Raw genomic sequence first — 17,220 nt, 5'->3', positions numbered from 1 at the left:
TCTCTGATCCTAAAGCAATCTAAAAAGGGTCATCCTTCTGGGCCTGATCCTGGAGTGTTGTGTCTTGCTTTATGTACTGGATCAGTGAGCTCTTAAGATTCACAGGAATCTCAGTATCTCTGTGCTTAACTTCCTTAGGTTGGGGCATATGCTTCCTTAATACAAGGAGCTGCCTATTCACCAGAAAAGCACTGTGAAGGCACTCACTCCATCCCTCCACACAATACAGAAGCCCTTAACATGGAGGCCTGTGAAGGTATTTACACCATCCCTCCACATGGAACCCTTCACATGGAGGCCTCTGGTCCAGCTCCTTTCCAGGTTTATCTGGTATTTATTTATTTAGGAACTTACTTAGGTATGACATGTTTAGGAAATAAACCCATACCAATGAAAGCACATGGGTACAGGGCCACTCGGTGCCATTAAACCAAGGATATCTCTATTTGAAAACTTGAGTTGAACTGAGCAGGATCATCCATCTAACCATCAAAAACAAGAAATCAGAAGAATGCACCTCTGCAGCCAGGAAATGCAAATTTCAGAGAAAAAGGCTTCTGTTTTCATCCTGTCTGCCTGAAAAATATTTTAAGGTTGTTTTGCTATTATTAATAATATTATTAACAGTTTATTTGCATTATTGTTGCAATTTTTATTATTTTTGTTGTTGTTGCTATTATACTATTCACTAGAAGTTTAGGGAAATTAGTCAGATTAATTAGTTTACTGGTAATTTAAAGCTGAAACTAGTAATTAAGCCAAAAACTATAAATGATCAGGGATGATTCATACCAATGTAGGATTTGGAAGGAAGAGAATATAAATTTTGGATGCAAAATTTGGCAGCTGTGAAATAAATAGGACTTAAACATCAAAACTATGATAATTGAATTTTTGAGTCACTCAACCTCTCCCCCTCCCCCAAATTCATCTAAGAACTTTCTGTGATCTGCTTGGTAGATCTTTTTTAAAAAATCATTGTGGGGGAGTAGAAACAAAGGTCCTATGAATGTTCCTCATGTCAGTTGTGTTTTCACAAGGATCCACTGTGCTCAGGACATCCCTGCATAGACGACAACTCCCTTCCAAATGTGCCTTTTTCATCGCTTTGCTCTTCATATGAACCTCTCTGAAAAGGCTGCATCATGTAAGACAGGTGTACAATTTCATCCCTCTCAGATTCTGTGGAATATAAATTCAATAATGCAATTCTCTGCACAACAAGCTCTCTGCTCTTTCAGATGTAATTAATGTTTTGATAGTGTAGTTCTTTAACTACATATATACACATAAAAACAGACGCACCCTCTAGCTTTGCTGCTTGTGTGTCTAAAACAAAAACGGATACAGTTCTTTCAGTGAGTCCTAAAATTCTCCAAGTCAGTCAGCCCACAGAGGAAAATGTGTGTGTGTGTGTGTGTGTGTGTGTGTGTGTGTGTGTGTACAAATGAATCTATTGTGTGTTTGAAAGTATTTTTTAATTACAAAATGCATGCTTCTAGATTTTGTCACTTTTCAGTTGAATTTACAAGTAGAGGGTATTCTTAATTGATATTCTGACACAGACTTCCACTATATAACAGTTAAAAATCACCTAAAACACTGTTCTAAACCCCTGGTTGTCTTTGCCAAGTTTGATGATGGAAGCAAAATTTCAATATCTTCTATTTTATCCAGTTGGGGCTAAGTTGACACAGATGTATAAAAATGAGCAACTATAATAACAAAACCACAATGACTTGCTTAAAGAATTTGTTTATTCCACCCAACACCTCAACTCTATTATGTTTTAGATAAATCAGTTTACTTACTTGCTATCAGTTACATATGAACATATTGATAAGTGAAATAGATGGCCAGAAAGACAAACATACAGATAAGTGGATAACAATATAGAAAAGAGTCAAGTGAGAAAATCATGTTCAATGTCTACTATATACCTAATATTTCCATTTTCTAGGCTGATCAACAAATATGAAAACCTTGCAGACTGTGAAGCATCACATGCCTTCCATTTTTAATAAGGAAAAAAACATAATAATATTTAACCTAATACAAATATCAATTGTCCCATCCCTATGATGTGGTAGAATTGGTTGAAAAGGCTAGTCACATGGAACTTATAAATTGATTTCCAGACCTGATGGATACTCTGTTTGATGTGTGACTGTACTATGGTTTGGCAGGAAAACAGTTCACACATTTTTTTCTGCTAATATTTTTAGATGGGATGCATAGAAATATGTTTTTCAAACATGATTTGTTTTTACTCTAACTCTTCACATTTAATGTATAGAATTCTGAAAGACAGTAGAAGAATGAACTGATTCCAAGAAGACCTTGCATTGCATGGGAAAGAAACTAAACTATTTGTGATTCTGGAAGAGCTGATAATCACTGACATTGTTTTAGATGGTGGCCTATTACGGTTCCTTTTCTTTACTTTCTTAAAAATTATTTCCTTTGAAAGTGTAGATATGAGACTAATATATTTTCTCCATTCTCTCATAGGCTAACATGAAAGCATTAAATATTTCAGCTTATTTTCCAATGGAAAAGTCATTATAGTTCTACAGATTCAGTATTAGTATGAGAACAGATTACCAGCCCAGTTGTTTAGGTATAGTTTCTTCACATTTGCTCTAGCAAGGTACAAACAAGGGTAAGAGTTTCTACATTGTTGATCACCAATGATGTGTGAGCTATCCAAGCTATCCAAAAGAAATTCTTTCGCAGAGTTTTATATTTGCTCTTATTTCTTTCTCAAGTTTCCTTTCTTTAGTTTTTTTTTTTTTTCTTGAGAGACATGACTGTGATTCTTAAATGAGGTTTTGTTTAGCTCCAGTTAATATTAAAGAAGATCACACACACGGTTGGAAAATATTGTTATTTTTCTTTAATGGGGAAAATTGGACTCCCGCGTGTCAGATCTGTGGATTTCCGAAAGGCAATGGGAATGGTACTGACATCACTTTGCACTTTAACAATCGGATTTGGTCAGGGTACAAATTGTTTGTTTAACCCGACAGCTCGGTGCACCCCGTCGCACGCTTTGCACACTCATTAAAACGATTATTCACGACCTGTCGAGTGTTTTCGGGTTCATTCACAGGAAAGGCTTGGAGCTAGAGAGCAATTTGAGTCAACACTGTCCACCACCCCATGCACGTGAGGACGAGCTGGTGGCTGGTGCATGCCTAAAAGATGCCTGGAGGGGTGGGGAAGTTCTCCAGAACTATAAGTCCTGGTCATGGAGTGCTCTAGACTCTCAACCTCCCCAGTATGCCAAGATGGCTTGGTCACTGTTGCATAATAATTAATTAATTAATTAATAATAAAACAAAAAAATACATTGCCTCTGCTCCTTCTTTCAACCTTCTGTAAGACTTTGGGTACCAGGACTCAGTCCCTTCTGCGGGCAGCCTCCAGATCTGCAGTCTCTTGGATCAAGGAGTCACAGCTGACAATGCAGAGGATGAGAATTTCAGGAAAACTCCCAGGATAAGGAGAGTAATTCCTTTTTCATCTTTTGGGGTCCTTTTGGTTTTGATTTTGAAAAGAGCTTGTGTTAAATTTGTTTTCTGTATACCTAGCATTGTAGGAGAGGAGAGGGAGAGAGAGAGAGAAAGGAAGGAAGGAGGAAGAGGAAGAAAAAGAGAAGAGAGTAAAAAGAAAATAGAACCCTGGAACTTAGTTCATAGATGTTGTCAATGATTAACATGGAGGGATCTTTCCTTCATACTGAGAAAAGTCTTACAGTATGAACTTTAAATTACCCTCAATAAGTTAAACCATCTCTTGTTTTTCAGATTTCAAATAATCTTTAGATATTTTGCAATGACAAGGGAAATGCAAGCATGGGCACATCTCAGTCTTCTCCTCTTGACTGGTACCTATAGAGAACACACTGAATGGTTCAGGCGTTCCTAATTGTTGAGATAAGTCTTGGTATAAACCACTCATGTGGTGTTCATTTAGATGTAAACACACATCCACACTGAATAATAATATAAATACTATGCACACACATATACACATATACATACATACATACACACACATATATATTCTAAGAATTTCAGGATGGTTTCTTTGGGACCACTGATATCTGATATAATTTAGTGTCAATAGTTGCATTAAAACAAATGCGTTCTATCGATGTTGAAATGATTGCTCCCTGTTTTATGTCTGTTTGTTTTCATCAAAAGTACCAGTAAACTCAGTGGCCAGTTCATTGCTATGAAGATAACCTAATCATGCCATCCATCACCCTGCCACAAGAAAGTCTAATTTGTTAGTTTTGTTCTATTAAATCTACCATCAGCAAATTGTGATTTTCTATTTTATTTAAACACAGCAATACAATATGTGAAGAAAAGAATGGAACTTCTCAGCCAGCATGAGATTTTAATCAGAAGCAAGTGTCTAATTGCTAAAAAGCATCTCTGAATAAATAACTGCAAAGTAGTTGCGTTGTCATAATCTACTATCAGGTATACTTAAAATGAACTTGTGAAGTGTGTTTCACTTCCTATATGAAGCACTTTCATTAAAAGCAATGTGTGATAATAATCAAGAGAGAGATGCTGAAATATGTAAGTAAGTAGCTGAAAGCCTCCACAGAAACACAAATCAATATAGTAATAGACAACACAATTGATGCAGAAATAATCAATTTTAGTTTTTCAACCTGCAAGGAGAGCTTGGAATGTTAATTAAAAGTATATTTGTCAACCAAATCATACTACTGTTAGTGATAAATTAGACAAATAAGTAAATAAAGAAACAAGCAATACCTGCTATCAGTTCTATCTGATTCTACTTTGTTTTTTTTCCAGACTCTTTTTGATAGTGTGGAAAGAGTACTCTTTTATTCCAAAGAAAGCTCTGCCAGCCATTAAGAATATATCATTAATTATAGAAATTATCAGAGTATCAAATAATAAAATTACCACATTTTTCTTGCTCTGAATTTTTCAACCCTAATCCCTGACTCTAATTATTCATTATTCACATTTTAATAAGAAAATGCACAATAGTGGTTCTTATTTTTTTAAAAAATTCCCCAGATACTGTAGCACTATTGAGTTAAAGAATTCTGGGCTATTTGCTAAAATAAATGAGAAAGGTGCCATATCCTCAATATTCTTTGAACATCCTCCTATGCTTATGTGACCCATATGGGAAAGCAAGGGGGGAAACCTGCATTATTACAAGCTTGTCTTATATAATAACTGCAAAACAAATGCGATCCAAAGAAATAATATACTTTGGATTTCTAGAACTTCACATCTTAAAACTGTATTTTAGGTTTTGCTTCAGTTATTTATTGTTTTAAGTTTTTTTGAGGGTGTTTGTTCCTGTAGGGTAGAATTGTTTAAGATTATTAGTAAGCAAAGGTGTGTGGGGATTATTTAGCTTCTAGAAACTAGTGGAAATTGTGTTTGTATTATTCCTTCACCTGGAAATGCTTATTTACATTTTTTTCAGTGTAGGTTTCTTAATTACAAGTCTTAAAAAAAAAAACCTTTCAATTTATAAAATTTAGTTACTTTGAGAGTGTTTTTTTCCTTCATAATATCTGTGCATATAAATCTCAATTCTTATTATAAAGCAGTGTGTAACTCGGCGTTCTCCATGACTTGCCTTGTTCCCATACAGCAGTCCCCCCCCAAAAAAAAGACTGCAGGGCCAACCAGACGCAAAAGAAAAATATCATCAGTTATTGTTTAGGGCTAATTTAACAGATAATTTAACTTCCAACAACAATGATCAGGTCATTAAATTTCAGTGCAACGAGAAAGAAAATGAAAGATATAAGATACAACTCTCTCTAACCCGATTACTATTCTCAAACTCCTCACCCATCAAGGGCACTATAAAACGCCTATGCAGGGAGCAGTGTTTGCTCCCTAAAGGCACTGATTCAGAAATCAAAACCAGAGATGGAGAGGAACTATGAAGCTGCTGAGATGCTGTAGAAGACAGCTTCAGCTGGGTGAATGCAATCAGTGTAGGAAAATTTGACTTCAACAAAAAAAGAATATCCAAACGTGTTGCTATTGAACACGCCCTTTCATTCCCACATGCTCTCCTCCAGGGCGGCTTTTCCAAAGACAGTATTCAGCAAACGCTCTAGGCCAAAGACTGAGGGGGACTTCGTACTCCCGTCACGGCTTCACATATATAATAATTCTGAGTAACTTTTGTGATTTTAAATGCCCTCTCTGGTAACAGTTTCAGGATTTCCGCTTACCTTTATTTTGATAGAGGAACAGGATATAGTCCTGTTGGGGCGTGACTGGCCGGTCCAAGGGAGAGGGCAGTCGCCCGCTCTTCCCCTTTGGGGAACCTCGCACACCAGTTTCAGCCTACCAAAGCGCTGCTGGTGTCTCCCCAACTTAGGGCCCCTCTTAGCGCCAAAAGCATTACTTCTCCAGCTACCGCTTTTCCCCAAAAGACCCTCGCCTGGGTCTGGGGCTGCAGGCTTGGGCAGAAAGCCAAAATGGACTAGAAACAAGAAGTAAGGAACCGCAGAAAAGTTTCCCCAACGTTCCCGTGGATGCTGAGATCTGAAGCTGCACCAGGGTAACAGAAAGAAACGACCGTCAGAGGAAAAAACAAAGCTGGGCGGGGGGAGCGGGGGGAGTGTTGGACGGGAAGAGTAAGGAGAAAGGGGAGATCTCAGTATCCTCGCACGGCCTGCCCGGAGCTCCGCTTGTCCTAGGCAAGAGCGCCCTCGCGTTGCGGCTCCTGGCGCCGCGCGCCCTGCGGGCCTCCGAGAAAACCGGCTGCGAGGGCTTGTGAGCGTCGGTCCTCCTCCGCCGCCCACAGCTTACACAACTCTCTCTACATTGTTCCAAAAACACAAATCCAAGAAAAGCACACCTAGCTCCGACAGAGTGCCCCTCTCCAGCGTCACCCCCGAGCCCCGCAGGGCGCACGGACGGACACCGCTTCCAGGGCCCTTATAAGTTGGCGGAGCCAAACTGTGTGCTGCGCGCTAGCAGCCACTCTGGGACAGCCAGGCTCTGGAGCATTCACCGCCGGCTCCTAAGTGTGCATTAAGAATCAATTATTTGTCTGAGATTTCCAAAGCCGGGAACTGAGCTATTCCCAACAGGGACAAAATCAAGCCCGGAACGGTGCTCATTTCCCTAGGTTTCTTTTCTTTTCTTTTCTTTTCTTTTCTTTTCTTTTCTTTTCTTTTCTTTTCTTTTCTTTTCTTTTCTTTTCTTTTTTTTTTTTTTTTTCCTCCCCAAGAAACAGAATAGAAGTCTTTTACACCCACCCGGCGCTTAACCGAACTAGGTCCAGGAGCAGCTCGGCTAAATTATGCCTGTGTTGCCTGACCCAGGCCAGGGACACTGCCGCAGCTCTGGGGCGACACTGGCAATGTTACTTTGAAAACAGCGGGAAAGACATTCAAAAGGAAGTAGTAGGACAAGAAAAACAAAAGAACATGAATAAAAGGGAAAGGGGAAAGGAAAATGTAAAGAAAATGGAGGAAGGGAAGGAGAAAGAGCAAAGGGGGAAACACAACTTTGGGGGGGCTTTCTTGCTTATGAAGCCAGAGTTCTTCCTCAAATACTGAGCTTAATATTGAAAATCCAGGATTTGAACGTGAACTCTCCTAATTCTCCTCGCAGCAGCCATAAAACTCTCCGCAATAATATGACCAGGAGCACACGCGAAGTCCTACTGTGGCCTCTCACCGCCGCTCTCCAGAGAAGTGCGGCTCCATTTCTCTACTTTCCCCCTCCCCACTTTGCCAAAATGCACATCCTCTTTACCTAGGAATCCTTCAGTATTCCAGTCATCCTGGAAAATCTCTCATTCTTTCACCTACATCCGTGAGTATCCGCAATCGCCAGAACGATTTACAAGAAAAGGGGAACCGTTAAGCCGAGGAACATAGAGCCCTGGTTTACAGGTGGATCAGAAAGAGTCCCACACTCCCACTTCACCACGCGCCCTCCCTGCAAGCACTTTCACTTACCCGTCTTGAGGAGAGAGAACTCCCAGTCCCTTTCCCTCCCTCCGACAATCTCAGGCCGTGCCCTGGGAGGAGAGAGAAAGAAACAGCAAAAAATGAATAATAAACAAATAAACAAACTTATAAAATAAAAACGAATCGTTAGGGAGAAGACAAAAACCTAGTATTACGTCATGTGTTTGCTAGCTCCGAGCCTCCTAGGCCTGCATTCTGAGGACAAGGTCACTAAGAACTAAGCACGACTTCCCCCACCCCCAGGGACTGAAATCTAACTGGTGGTTTATCTGCTGGTGGTTGGGAGAAGGAGAGTAAGGAGAGTAAGGCAGGTTGGTCAGAATGGAGACAAGAAAGACTTTTTTAAAAGGCAAACAGAAGAAGAATGAAAATGAAGTACTAAGTGAAAGGCTGTTGGTGGCCTTTCCCTCTTACAGGTGGCAAGGTTGCACTGTGTGGAGGAGAGAACTGAGATGATCCCCATTCTTTCTGTGACTCCAGGGTTTGGCCTCCAGTAGAAACATAAAAAAGGGGGATTTTAATTCAGATTTCACCTACCCTGCTTGTTGGGGTGGCTGTGTAGATTTTCACGCTGGAGAGTTCCGTCTGTCTGGCAGAAGCTGGAGTGGTGTTGGGGGCAGATTATCTACTGAAGCAGGAATGTACAGCAACCCCGCCCTCTAGGCACAGTTACACAACCCCAGCAACCCGCCTCAGCCAGCTCCAAAACCTCTAATGATCTTCACCTTCACCCTTTGTTAACCCAATTCTCCAACAGGCTTCTGGCCTCAAACACAAAAGCCATTTCAGCTTTTCACAAAATTACTTTTTCAAAAGTAAAATTATTTGAATGCATGCAAACTCCTCAATAAAACATAGAAGATGCATAATGTAAAAACCACACTTGAAAAATATAGCCTTCGAATATACTAGATGTATCTATCTTTGGAGGTTAACTATGTACCAAGTTAAATGCATACGAAAATCAGCACCTTGCCAATTTATTTTCTTCCCTGTCCTTGCCATGACACAAGGCATAGAAATCTTATAAAGCCAGATGAAGAAACTTACTATTATTAGTATTACTATTATTATTTGGAAGAAGCCTCTCACTGGTCCATTTTTCCTCATCTTCGTGGTGCTTATTACATATTTGTAATTTTACTTAACTTCATACCATGTAAATTCAATAAATTACTCTAAACCTGTAAATAAACTGTAATTTGGGTCTTTAGGTTTAAAGTCGGAATCGTTTTTGTTTCCAAAATTTCATGAAGGGAAATCTTTGTTTCATTTAAAACAATTATAAGTTTGAAAGTAAATAACCTCCAAAAAGGTTTAAAGTGTTTTCTGACGTGCACTGGGCAAAAACAGGTGACCATACATAGCAAAAAATTGTAACCAAGGTCAAGCAAAACCGTTATTGCCAGGCCAGACCCCCTTTCAAACTTCTCTCCCCCGCTCCCTCCCTTCTTCCCTCTCTCCCTCCCTCCCTTCCTTCTTTCATCTTTCTTTGAAAACTCTCTTGACAATGGTAGGATGGATCCAGGTAAATGAAATGGTTACACTGTGCTTCAGAAAGCATTCACCAAGTCCTCTCCGCGTACCCCCTTTCACATCTAGGATGACCAATAAACTTCTAATCATACCCGGTATATATGAAATCTGGGCATGTGCCAATACAGAATTTCACTCCAGCACTTAGTTTCTATGGATGAAAATAAGTCATTCTTACTTTTGACTTCATAGTATAAAAGTTGTCATTTGAAATTCTATATCTCGGTCATCCAAAAACATATTTTATAAAATTACACCTAGAGTTATATACCCAGAGGAGGGAGATACCTGTGGAGGAACTCATTCTTTAATATTTAAATCCCTTTACTTCAGTTTAAGAATTCAACTTTCTTTTCAACTTTCAATAGCAAAACATCAACCATCCTCTGTGGCAGCACGCACTCATTCTACATTCTGCAATAAGACCATAGCAATATATATATACATATATATATATATACATATATATATATATGTATACATAATTTTTGTTTTCAGCCTACATGCTGAATGTCTAACTGACAAGTGTGTAATGGGGATTTCCATTACCTAAGCTTAGCACTAGTACTCAATTTTTATTTTTATCAGCCATTAAGTTTGGCTTTCTAAACAATAATTTGTGAAAAATTATGTTATGCTTCATTCTGAAGAATTGATAAATGTCAAGGAACTTATGTCTGAGGTGAATCTAGTCTTATACTAGCAAAATAAAGCCATACACAAGTCTCCTTAAAGGAAAAAATTAGCTTAGTCTATTTTTGCCCATTTCCTTTTTGTTTTTGTATGTTTGATTTCAGCTCTTTTAATTCCCCTACTCACATCCTCCCTCCTTCCATCCTTCCTTCTTTTCATTCACAATCCATTGACTTCCATTTTCCAATATCAACTATTCTGCATTTCAGTTTAAAATCAGCTTTAGTCACCTTGCTTGTCCACTAGGTTTCCCTTCCCTGAGCAACTCTGTTTGCTGATAACGTCTTTAGGACAGATTATTTTTCATTGGGCCCATTGTACAAGTAACCATCTGACTGCATTACTGCAGAACACATTTCAGACTACACAACTGTAACAAATGAACAACTTGTCCTCCACAAACACAAAACAGGATCCAATTAATTACTAAACCTTTAACTCATCTTTTCTAGTTATTTTCTGGAATTATAGCAACTGAGCTGCCTGAAACATTTTTATTTAAAAAGCTTTCATTTTGTTTCATATATGCATATATATATATATAATATATATATATTCCATGTCTCATATGTTGCAATACATATGCATATTACAAGGTAAAACAAAATTTTGACTCGTATAAGCAAAAGAAACAAATCTCTAGGTTATATTATACAGATGTATAAGAAAAACCAATAGATACCTCTATGTTGTAAAACTAGGAAGGAGAGGCATTGTACTTGTGAAGAATTAGAATTTTTGGTTGTTATAATTTTAAAATTAAAATATCAACATCAACTGGCAAGTCATTACAACAGGTGATCATTGCAGCAACAGCTATATTGCAACTTCAGCACATCTTTATTAGAATCTTTCATTGTGGGTGAACAGCCACAAAAAATAAATGCTGACTTTGAAAGTATAAATACAAATACTTAAACAAAATTGTTTGCAGCATTCATAGCACAAATTGTACCTGACCTGAAGGGCTCTCTGTGTGTATGTATATGTACAAACACATATATGTATATACACACACACACCAACTGTGTGTGTGTGCTCATTTTTCACTTCTAGCTAAACACACACACACACACACACACACACATATTTATAGCTTGCCAAATGCTATAAACAAGATACCTGAAACAAAATATACAAAAAGCATTCTTTGAACTTATTTGAAAAGAAGCACTGAGTAAACAGCTATGCACATGAAAGTTTAAATATCTCTTTGCTGTACGACCACAGAAGCTTACAGAATTAGCTGATAAGCCTACACTTTTGCTTAAAGCTCATGTTTGCTAGGTAGCCTGCTCCTGGGTAAAATTTGTTCACACAGGGGAAAAATACTATTTTCATTTAAAGTCTCAGGTCAAATTAAAGGAGCAGTTTAAATCAGAATTTAGCTGAATAAAAGAAGGGGGGGAAGCCTTTGAATTTCCTAAAAATCGAGTGATGCCTTAAAAACCAGCTGCACTTAATAAAAGAGACAAAAGTATCAAGATATATATGAATTTAGCCTATTTTTATTTCTGTGTGTTCATAGTAAACATTTTTGTAAGTGACAAACACGGGCATATGACCACAGTATCACAATCAAGAAATCTTAAGACAACATTAACAATCACTCAAATTGATGCGGCATTTGCGCAACAAGGTTACATATTTGCAAGATTTACCTATAAGTACAATAGGTATTAACATTTCACTACATTTAGAAAAAATAAAAGTGACCTGTTAGTGACCACATACATCGAAATATACACAACACGAACTGAAGGCAATCCTTAATTTTGTCCCCTTCCAATTCAATTGAATGGGCAGTGTTGCCAACTGAAACAACTTACTGTTTGTTTTTAATACTTAGTATACCAAGTGCATTTGCTAGAATCCAATCTTTGGTCTAAAAGTAAACAAAAGGAAAAAAGAAGTTCTTTAAAGAAAAAAGGACAAAACAATAAATGGCCAATATAATTTCTTGGGCACCTTTACTACAAAAATGCTTTTTAAATACAAATTACAGTTTAACATTTTAAAACTCTTTCCATAAATTTAGGTTGTTGTCAAGGCCTGCGTCCACCAGATCGATCCATGATAACTTATAATACTGCACACACGGAAATCTGGCGGCCTTTAGATATAGATCGGTCAGGTTTGAATGAAATGGTGAAGCAGTCACTAGATACACATCCTACTATAATTTGACATCCAAACCTTATATTCTACAATGTATTCTCCCCACATTGCACCTCGCTGACACTCCACACCTTGTTAGAATAGTAAACAACTCTAAAGACTGAACAAACGTACAGAAAATGGGGGCCGGGAATGGGGGTTGGGGCTTAATAAAAAATACCTGGACTTATTTTTAATTATCATTTACAATGCAAATGTGTGTGTAAAACGCTCACTTACAGTCTGGTCCCAGGGACGTTAATGTATTAAAGGGTTAGAAGAAGACCCCTGATTTTGATGTGTGAAATAATCAGACAGTCCTCCGGACAGTCCTGTGGTAAAACTTGGCAAAGAGGGTCTTAATGACTCACAGGGCAGGGTCGAGGGGGCCTGCGGCGACGTGGAGGAGGACGCGGCCCGGGCGCTCATGGACGTACTGCTCTGCGAAGTCATTGACGGGTGCGGGACGTGGGGGAAAAAGTAACTGGTCTGTCCCGCCAGCAGGTTGACGGAGCAGGGGTTGAGCGAGTAGGTCCCGGAGCAGGGCACCGACAGGCCGCAGGGCACCGAGGCGGCGAGGGCGGCGGCCGTGAGGTGGTGCGTGGCGTACGGGATCTCCCCGTTGACCAGGCGGTCCACGCTGAGCCCGTTGGCCGTGGAGAAGGAGTGGTTGTTGCCCAGGGAGTTCTGAGTCAACACGGAGCTGTAGGGCATCGGGTGGCTCGGGTAGGCCGACGTGGTGCCGTTGTAACTCAAAGTGCTGCTGGCGCGGGGGTGGTGCAGGGACAGGAAGGGCGACATGGGCCAGTAGAGGGAGCCGGCGCGGTCCATGAAGGTGAGGCCGGTGGAGGTGAGGCGCGCGCCGCGCTTGAAGGCCAGCTTGGCCCGCGACGTGGTGGAGCGCCGCCGCAGCTTGCCCGTGGTGCCGCCGATGAACACGTCGTCGCTGGACGGGTCCAGCATCCAGTAGTTGCCCTTGCCCGGGTCGTCGTAGTGGCGCGGCACCTTCACGAAGCACTTGTTGAGCGACAGGTTGTGGCGGATGGAGTTCTGCCAGCCCTGCTTGTTCTCGCGGTAGTAGGGGAAGTTCTTCATGATGAACTCGTAGATGCCGTTGAGCGTCAGGCGCTTCTCGGGGCTCTGGCGGATGGCCATCATGATGAGCGCGTTGTAGCTGAACGGCGGCTTCTCGTACTTGCCGTTCTTCTTGTCGCCCTCCTTGCCGCCCCCCTCCCCGTCCTTGCCGCCCTCGCCCGCCCCCTTCTTCTCCTCCCCCGCGGCGCCCGCGACCTTCTCCTTGTCGTCCGGCCCGACGGCCGCCAGCTCGGCCGGGCCCCCGCCGCCGCCGCCGCCGCCCGGCTCGCCCTTGCCGCCCAGCGCGTCCGCCTTGGCCGCGTCCAGGACGGCCGGCGGCGGCGGCGGCGGCGGCAGCACCAGCGGCTGGGGGCCCTTGTCGTCGTCGGCGGGCGCGGCCGTGGCGCCGCGCGCCTGCGGGGGCTGCGGGGCCGGGGGCGGCGGCGGCGGCTGCGGCTGCGGCGGCGGCGGTTGCGGGGCGGGCGGCGGCGGGTGGTGGTGGTGGTGGTGGTGGTGGTGGTGGTGGTGCTGGGGGTGGTGGCTGTTGTGGTGGCCGTGGCTCGCGTGGTGGTTGTCGTTCTGGACCGCTTCGGGTACCAGGCTGTTGATGCTGAACGAGGACTTGGGGATCATTTTCACCTCTTTCCTATCTCCCATGTCCAACATCACCCAGGCGTCGGGGGGGAACGGCGGCGGCGCGGGAGCCGGGCTGCGGCGCGTCGGGCGGCGGTGGCCGGTGGGTGCGCAGCGGAGCGCGGGGGGCGCGGGCGGCGGCGCAGAGCGCTCGGGCAGCAGCGCAGGTGGACCGCAGGCTCGGGCGCTGGCAAGTCATGTAGCAAAAGCAGCAACCACCCCTCAGGAATTAGGGAAGAAAAGAGGAGAGAGACAGAGAAGAGAGGGGAAAGGAAAAAAGGGGGGGGGGGAAAAAGAAACCACCACCGCCCCAGGGGTGAAGCTCCCTAGCTCCCAACTCTACTTGTCGGCCTTCCCCCCCACCCCCCTCTCCCCCCTCCCCCCCGCTGCTTCCTCCTCCTCCTCCTCCTCTCGCAGCAGCAGTCACAGCAGCAGCGGCAGCAGCAGCCCAAAGGGGGGGAGAGCCGGGCGGCGGGCGGGCGCGTCCCGGAGCGGCCGCGGCGAGGCTGGGGAGACAGCGATCGAGGCGGCTATAGCCACAATTAATTTTCCGAGCTACAGGCGCACACTAGGGCTGTAAAAAAATTTTTGGTTTAACCTTTCCTACCGCTGGGCCAATCAGAGCTGGCGGCGTGCGGGAGCGTCTCTCCCACCATCGTCCAATCGGCAGGACCAGGCCCACCTATCCCCGCCCCTCCCCGCCCCCTGCGCCCGCCCCCTCGGGTGTCCGCCTCCCCCTCCCGCGCCGGCCTGGGACCCTTGGCGGCCGCGCCCCCCGCGCCGCGCAGGGATACGCGGGCTCCCGGGGAGCACGGCGCGCAGCGGCCCGGCAGAGGCCCCGCCGCCCCTGCAGCCCGGGGCTCGCCTCAATCCGAGCCCCGCTTCCCGGCCCCGGCGCTCCCGTGGCTGGCCTCCTCCTCAGTGTATTGGGTCATTTTCGTTTGAACGTCAATATTTATCTTTATTGATTAAAGTTTGTATCCAATTTTATCTTTATCCGCGCGGGCGGCGGGGGCGGCGCGGGGAAGCGCAGAAGTGCGGAGAGGATGCGCGCGGGTAGGGCAGGAAATGGAGGAGGAAGAGCTGGGCACTACTTTCCTGGGTGGGCCTGAAGCCTGGGCCTGCGGGTCCCGAGCTGCTGGGAACGTCGAGCACCCCCTTCCCTCCTCCCGCGGGTGACTCCCTAGGGTAGCTGGAAACCCGGTGCAGGTCCGGGGCTCGGAACGGGGCACTTACTGGTTTCTGGACGCCGGCGGCGGCAGCGCAAGGCTGGAGCAGGCGGGAAGCTCGGCCGCGGTGGCTCAGAGATGGGCGAGGCAGTGGGCCTTCGGGGCTGATCGCTGCCTGGGGCGGTCACAGTGCCACGCCGTCGTGAAATAAGTGAGGGGACACATGCTCTCCGTGTGGCTCTTCCTCCCCTCCACTCCCGCGCGGGGTGGGTGACTTGGTGTCTTCTCGCGCTCCAGCTCCTCCTCTCAGCTTCTAGTCACCACTGGAAGAGGAGAGTCACCAGCGATTACCCTAGAAATATTTCCGTTTTGCTTGACTTGGAAGGGAAAATCAGGGTGGGCATCTGCTTCTTTCCGTTAAAACATACACACACAAACACACACACACACACACACACACACACACACACACACACACACACATATTTCTAGGTTCACTCCTCTTTTCTTCCTATTTCTGAAGTGCTTCTATTTCGTAAAGATCTCAATTATGAAATAGTAGTGTAACTGGAGGCTGCTCTTGCTCTTGCTCTTGCTCTTGCTCTTGCTCTTGCTAGCAGCCCGCAGGAGCCTGGGGAACCTGGATATCACAGTCCCAGCGTCCAGGGTTTGGGAAGGAAAGGTTCGGTTGAAGGTTGGAGTGAGTGGAAAGACTGCGATTCTGGGTATTTAAAAGGATCCCTGGGGCAGGGCTAAGGCCCAGCATTTCCCAGGGATTGGAATTTAGTATGGAGCACAGTGATCAGAAGCTGCACACCCCACCTGGGCACGCAGCACACCACAGTGTATGGAGGAGGATGTAGCCAGACCGGAGAAGAAGGAGGTGGAGCCGCGGGGGTGACACGCACCTTTCCCCTCCTCTGTAAGGTAAATAACCGTGCCATGTAAGCATTCTTCACTTTGATGAGCTCTCAGCTAAATGATCTGGCAGATTTGGCATCAAAGAAAAAGCGGGGCCTATGAATAACATGAAATTCTAATGCGGTAGATGCGTACTCAGAAGAATAGTTCTTCCACTGTCCCCACCTCCAATTTTGAAATGGGAGGAGTAGGTGAGAGAGACGCGGGGGGGGGGGACGACAGAGAGACAGATTTTGGGTAGAATTGCAGAAAATTACAAATAGCTGATTTAAATCTATTACGAATGCTGTTGATTGAATATTTGACTAACCTCAAGCATCCTTCCACTGTGTGTATATGCATATACTATATCTACACAGCTCCTTTAAAACAAACTCTAAATGCACTTGGGGAAAGTCCTAGTTCCAGCAGTTAACTTTGACAATGACATGGCGCCAAGGTTGGTTTCTAAGCTCAGGATTTTTCACTGAGCCCGGTGAGCTAATGGGCTTTGCCAACCAAGCTGAAGAGATCCCTGGGCTTTCCTCTTCCTGTTCACCTCTCTCTTTCCACCCTTCTCCCTTCCCCAGGCCCTTTCTTCCTACTTTTCCTCAACTCTATTTCCTCCCCATCCCTGATTTCTCCTTCCTTCCCCTTGCATTTCCCCCACGTCTTTCCCTCCCTCCTTTCCCCTCCCACCCTTCACTCCACCAACTCCTCCTCTTCACTCCCCCCCACACGACCCCCCTTCTCACCACCACTTATAATGGCTCACAGGGCTCCCTCTGAGGTGGACAACTCGGTACGTTTTCGTAGTCGGTCTAGCGTGAAATGATTTGGTGTAACCGGATTCTTGGGAAAGGACAGGTTACGTAAACATTTACTGATGTGGAGTAACTATACTATTTGTACTCTGATATGCAGGAAGGAAAGTGTTGATTAACACAGAAGAAAAAAAAAGCGAAATTAGCTGATTGCATGCTCATAAGTGCAAGCTGTCATTGAACTGCTTTTAAAATAGACACAGCTGGGTGTTTGTGTTGAAAA

The 17,220-nt window shown here is 44.1% G+C and overlaps 1 protein-coding gene across 1 annotated transcript; it reads right to left on the bottom strand.

The window, feature by feature from the left end:
• Positions 1 to 11,726: 11,726 nt before the first annotated feature.
• On the bottom strand, positions 11,727 to 14,456 carry Foxg1 (forkhead box G1). Its single transcript, XM_004661850.3, has one exon. The coding sequence runs from the start codon at positions 14,135 to 14,137 to the stop codon at positions 12,656 to 12,658; it is 1,482 nt and encodes a 493-aa protein (XP_004661907.3). The 5' UTR covers positions 14,138 to 14,456; the 3' UTR covers positions 11,727 to 12,655.
• Positions 14,457 to 17,220: the final 2,764 nt, after the last annotated feature.

Source organism: Jaculus jaculus, chromosome 7, assembly GCF_020740685.1.
Source record: "Jaculus jaculus isolate mJacJac1 chromosome 7, mJacJac1.mat.Y.cur, whole genome shotgun sequence".
Taxonomy (NCBI): domain Eukaryota; kingdom Metazoa; phylum Chordata; class Mammalia; order Rodentia; family Dipodidae; genus Jaculus; species Jaculus jaculus.
The sequence above is the reverse complement of the archived record's forward strand: the minus strand, read 5'-3'. Positions and strand labels throughout refer to the sequence as shown.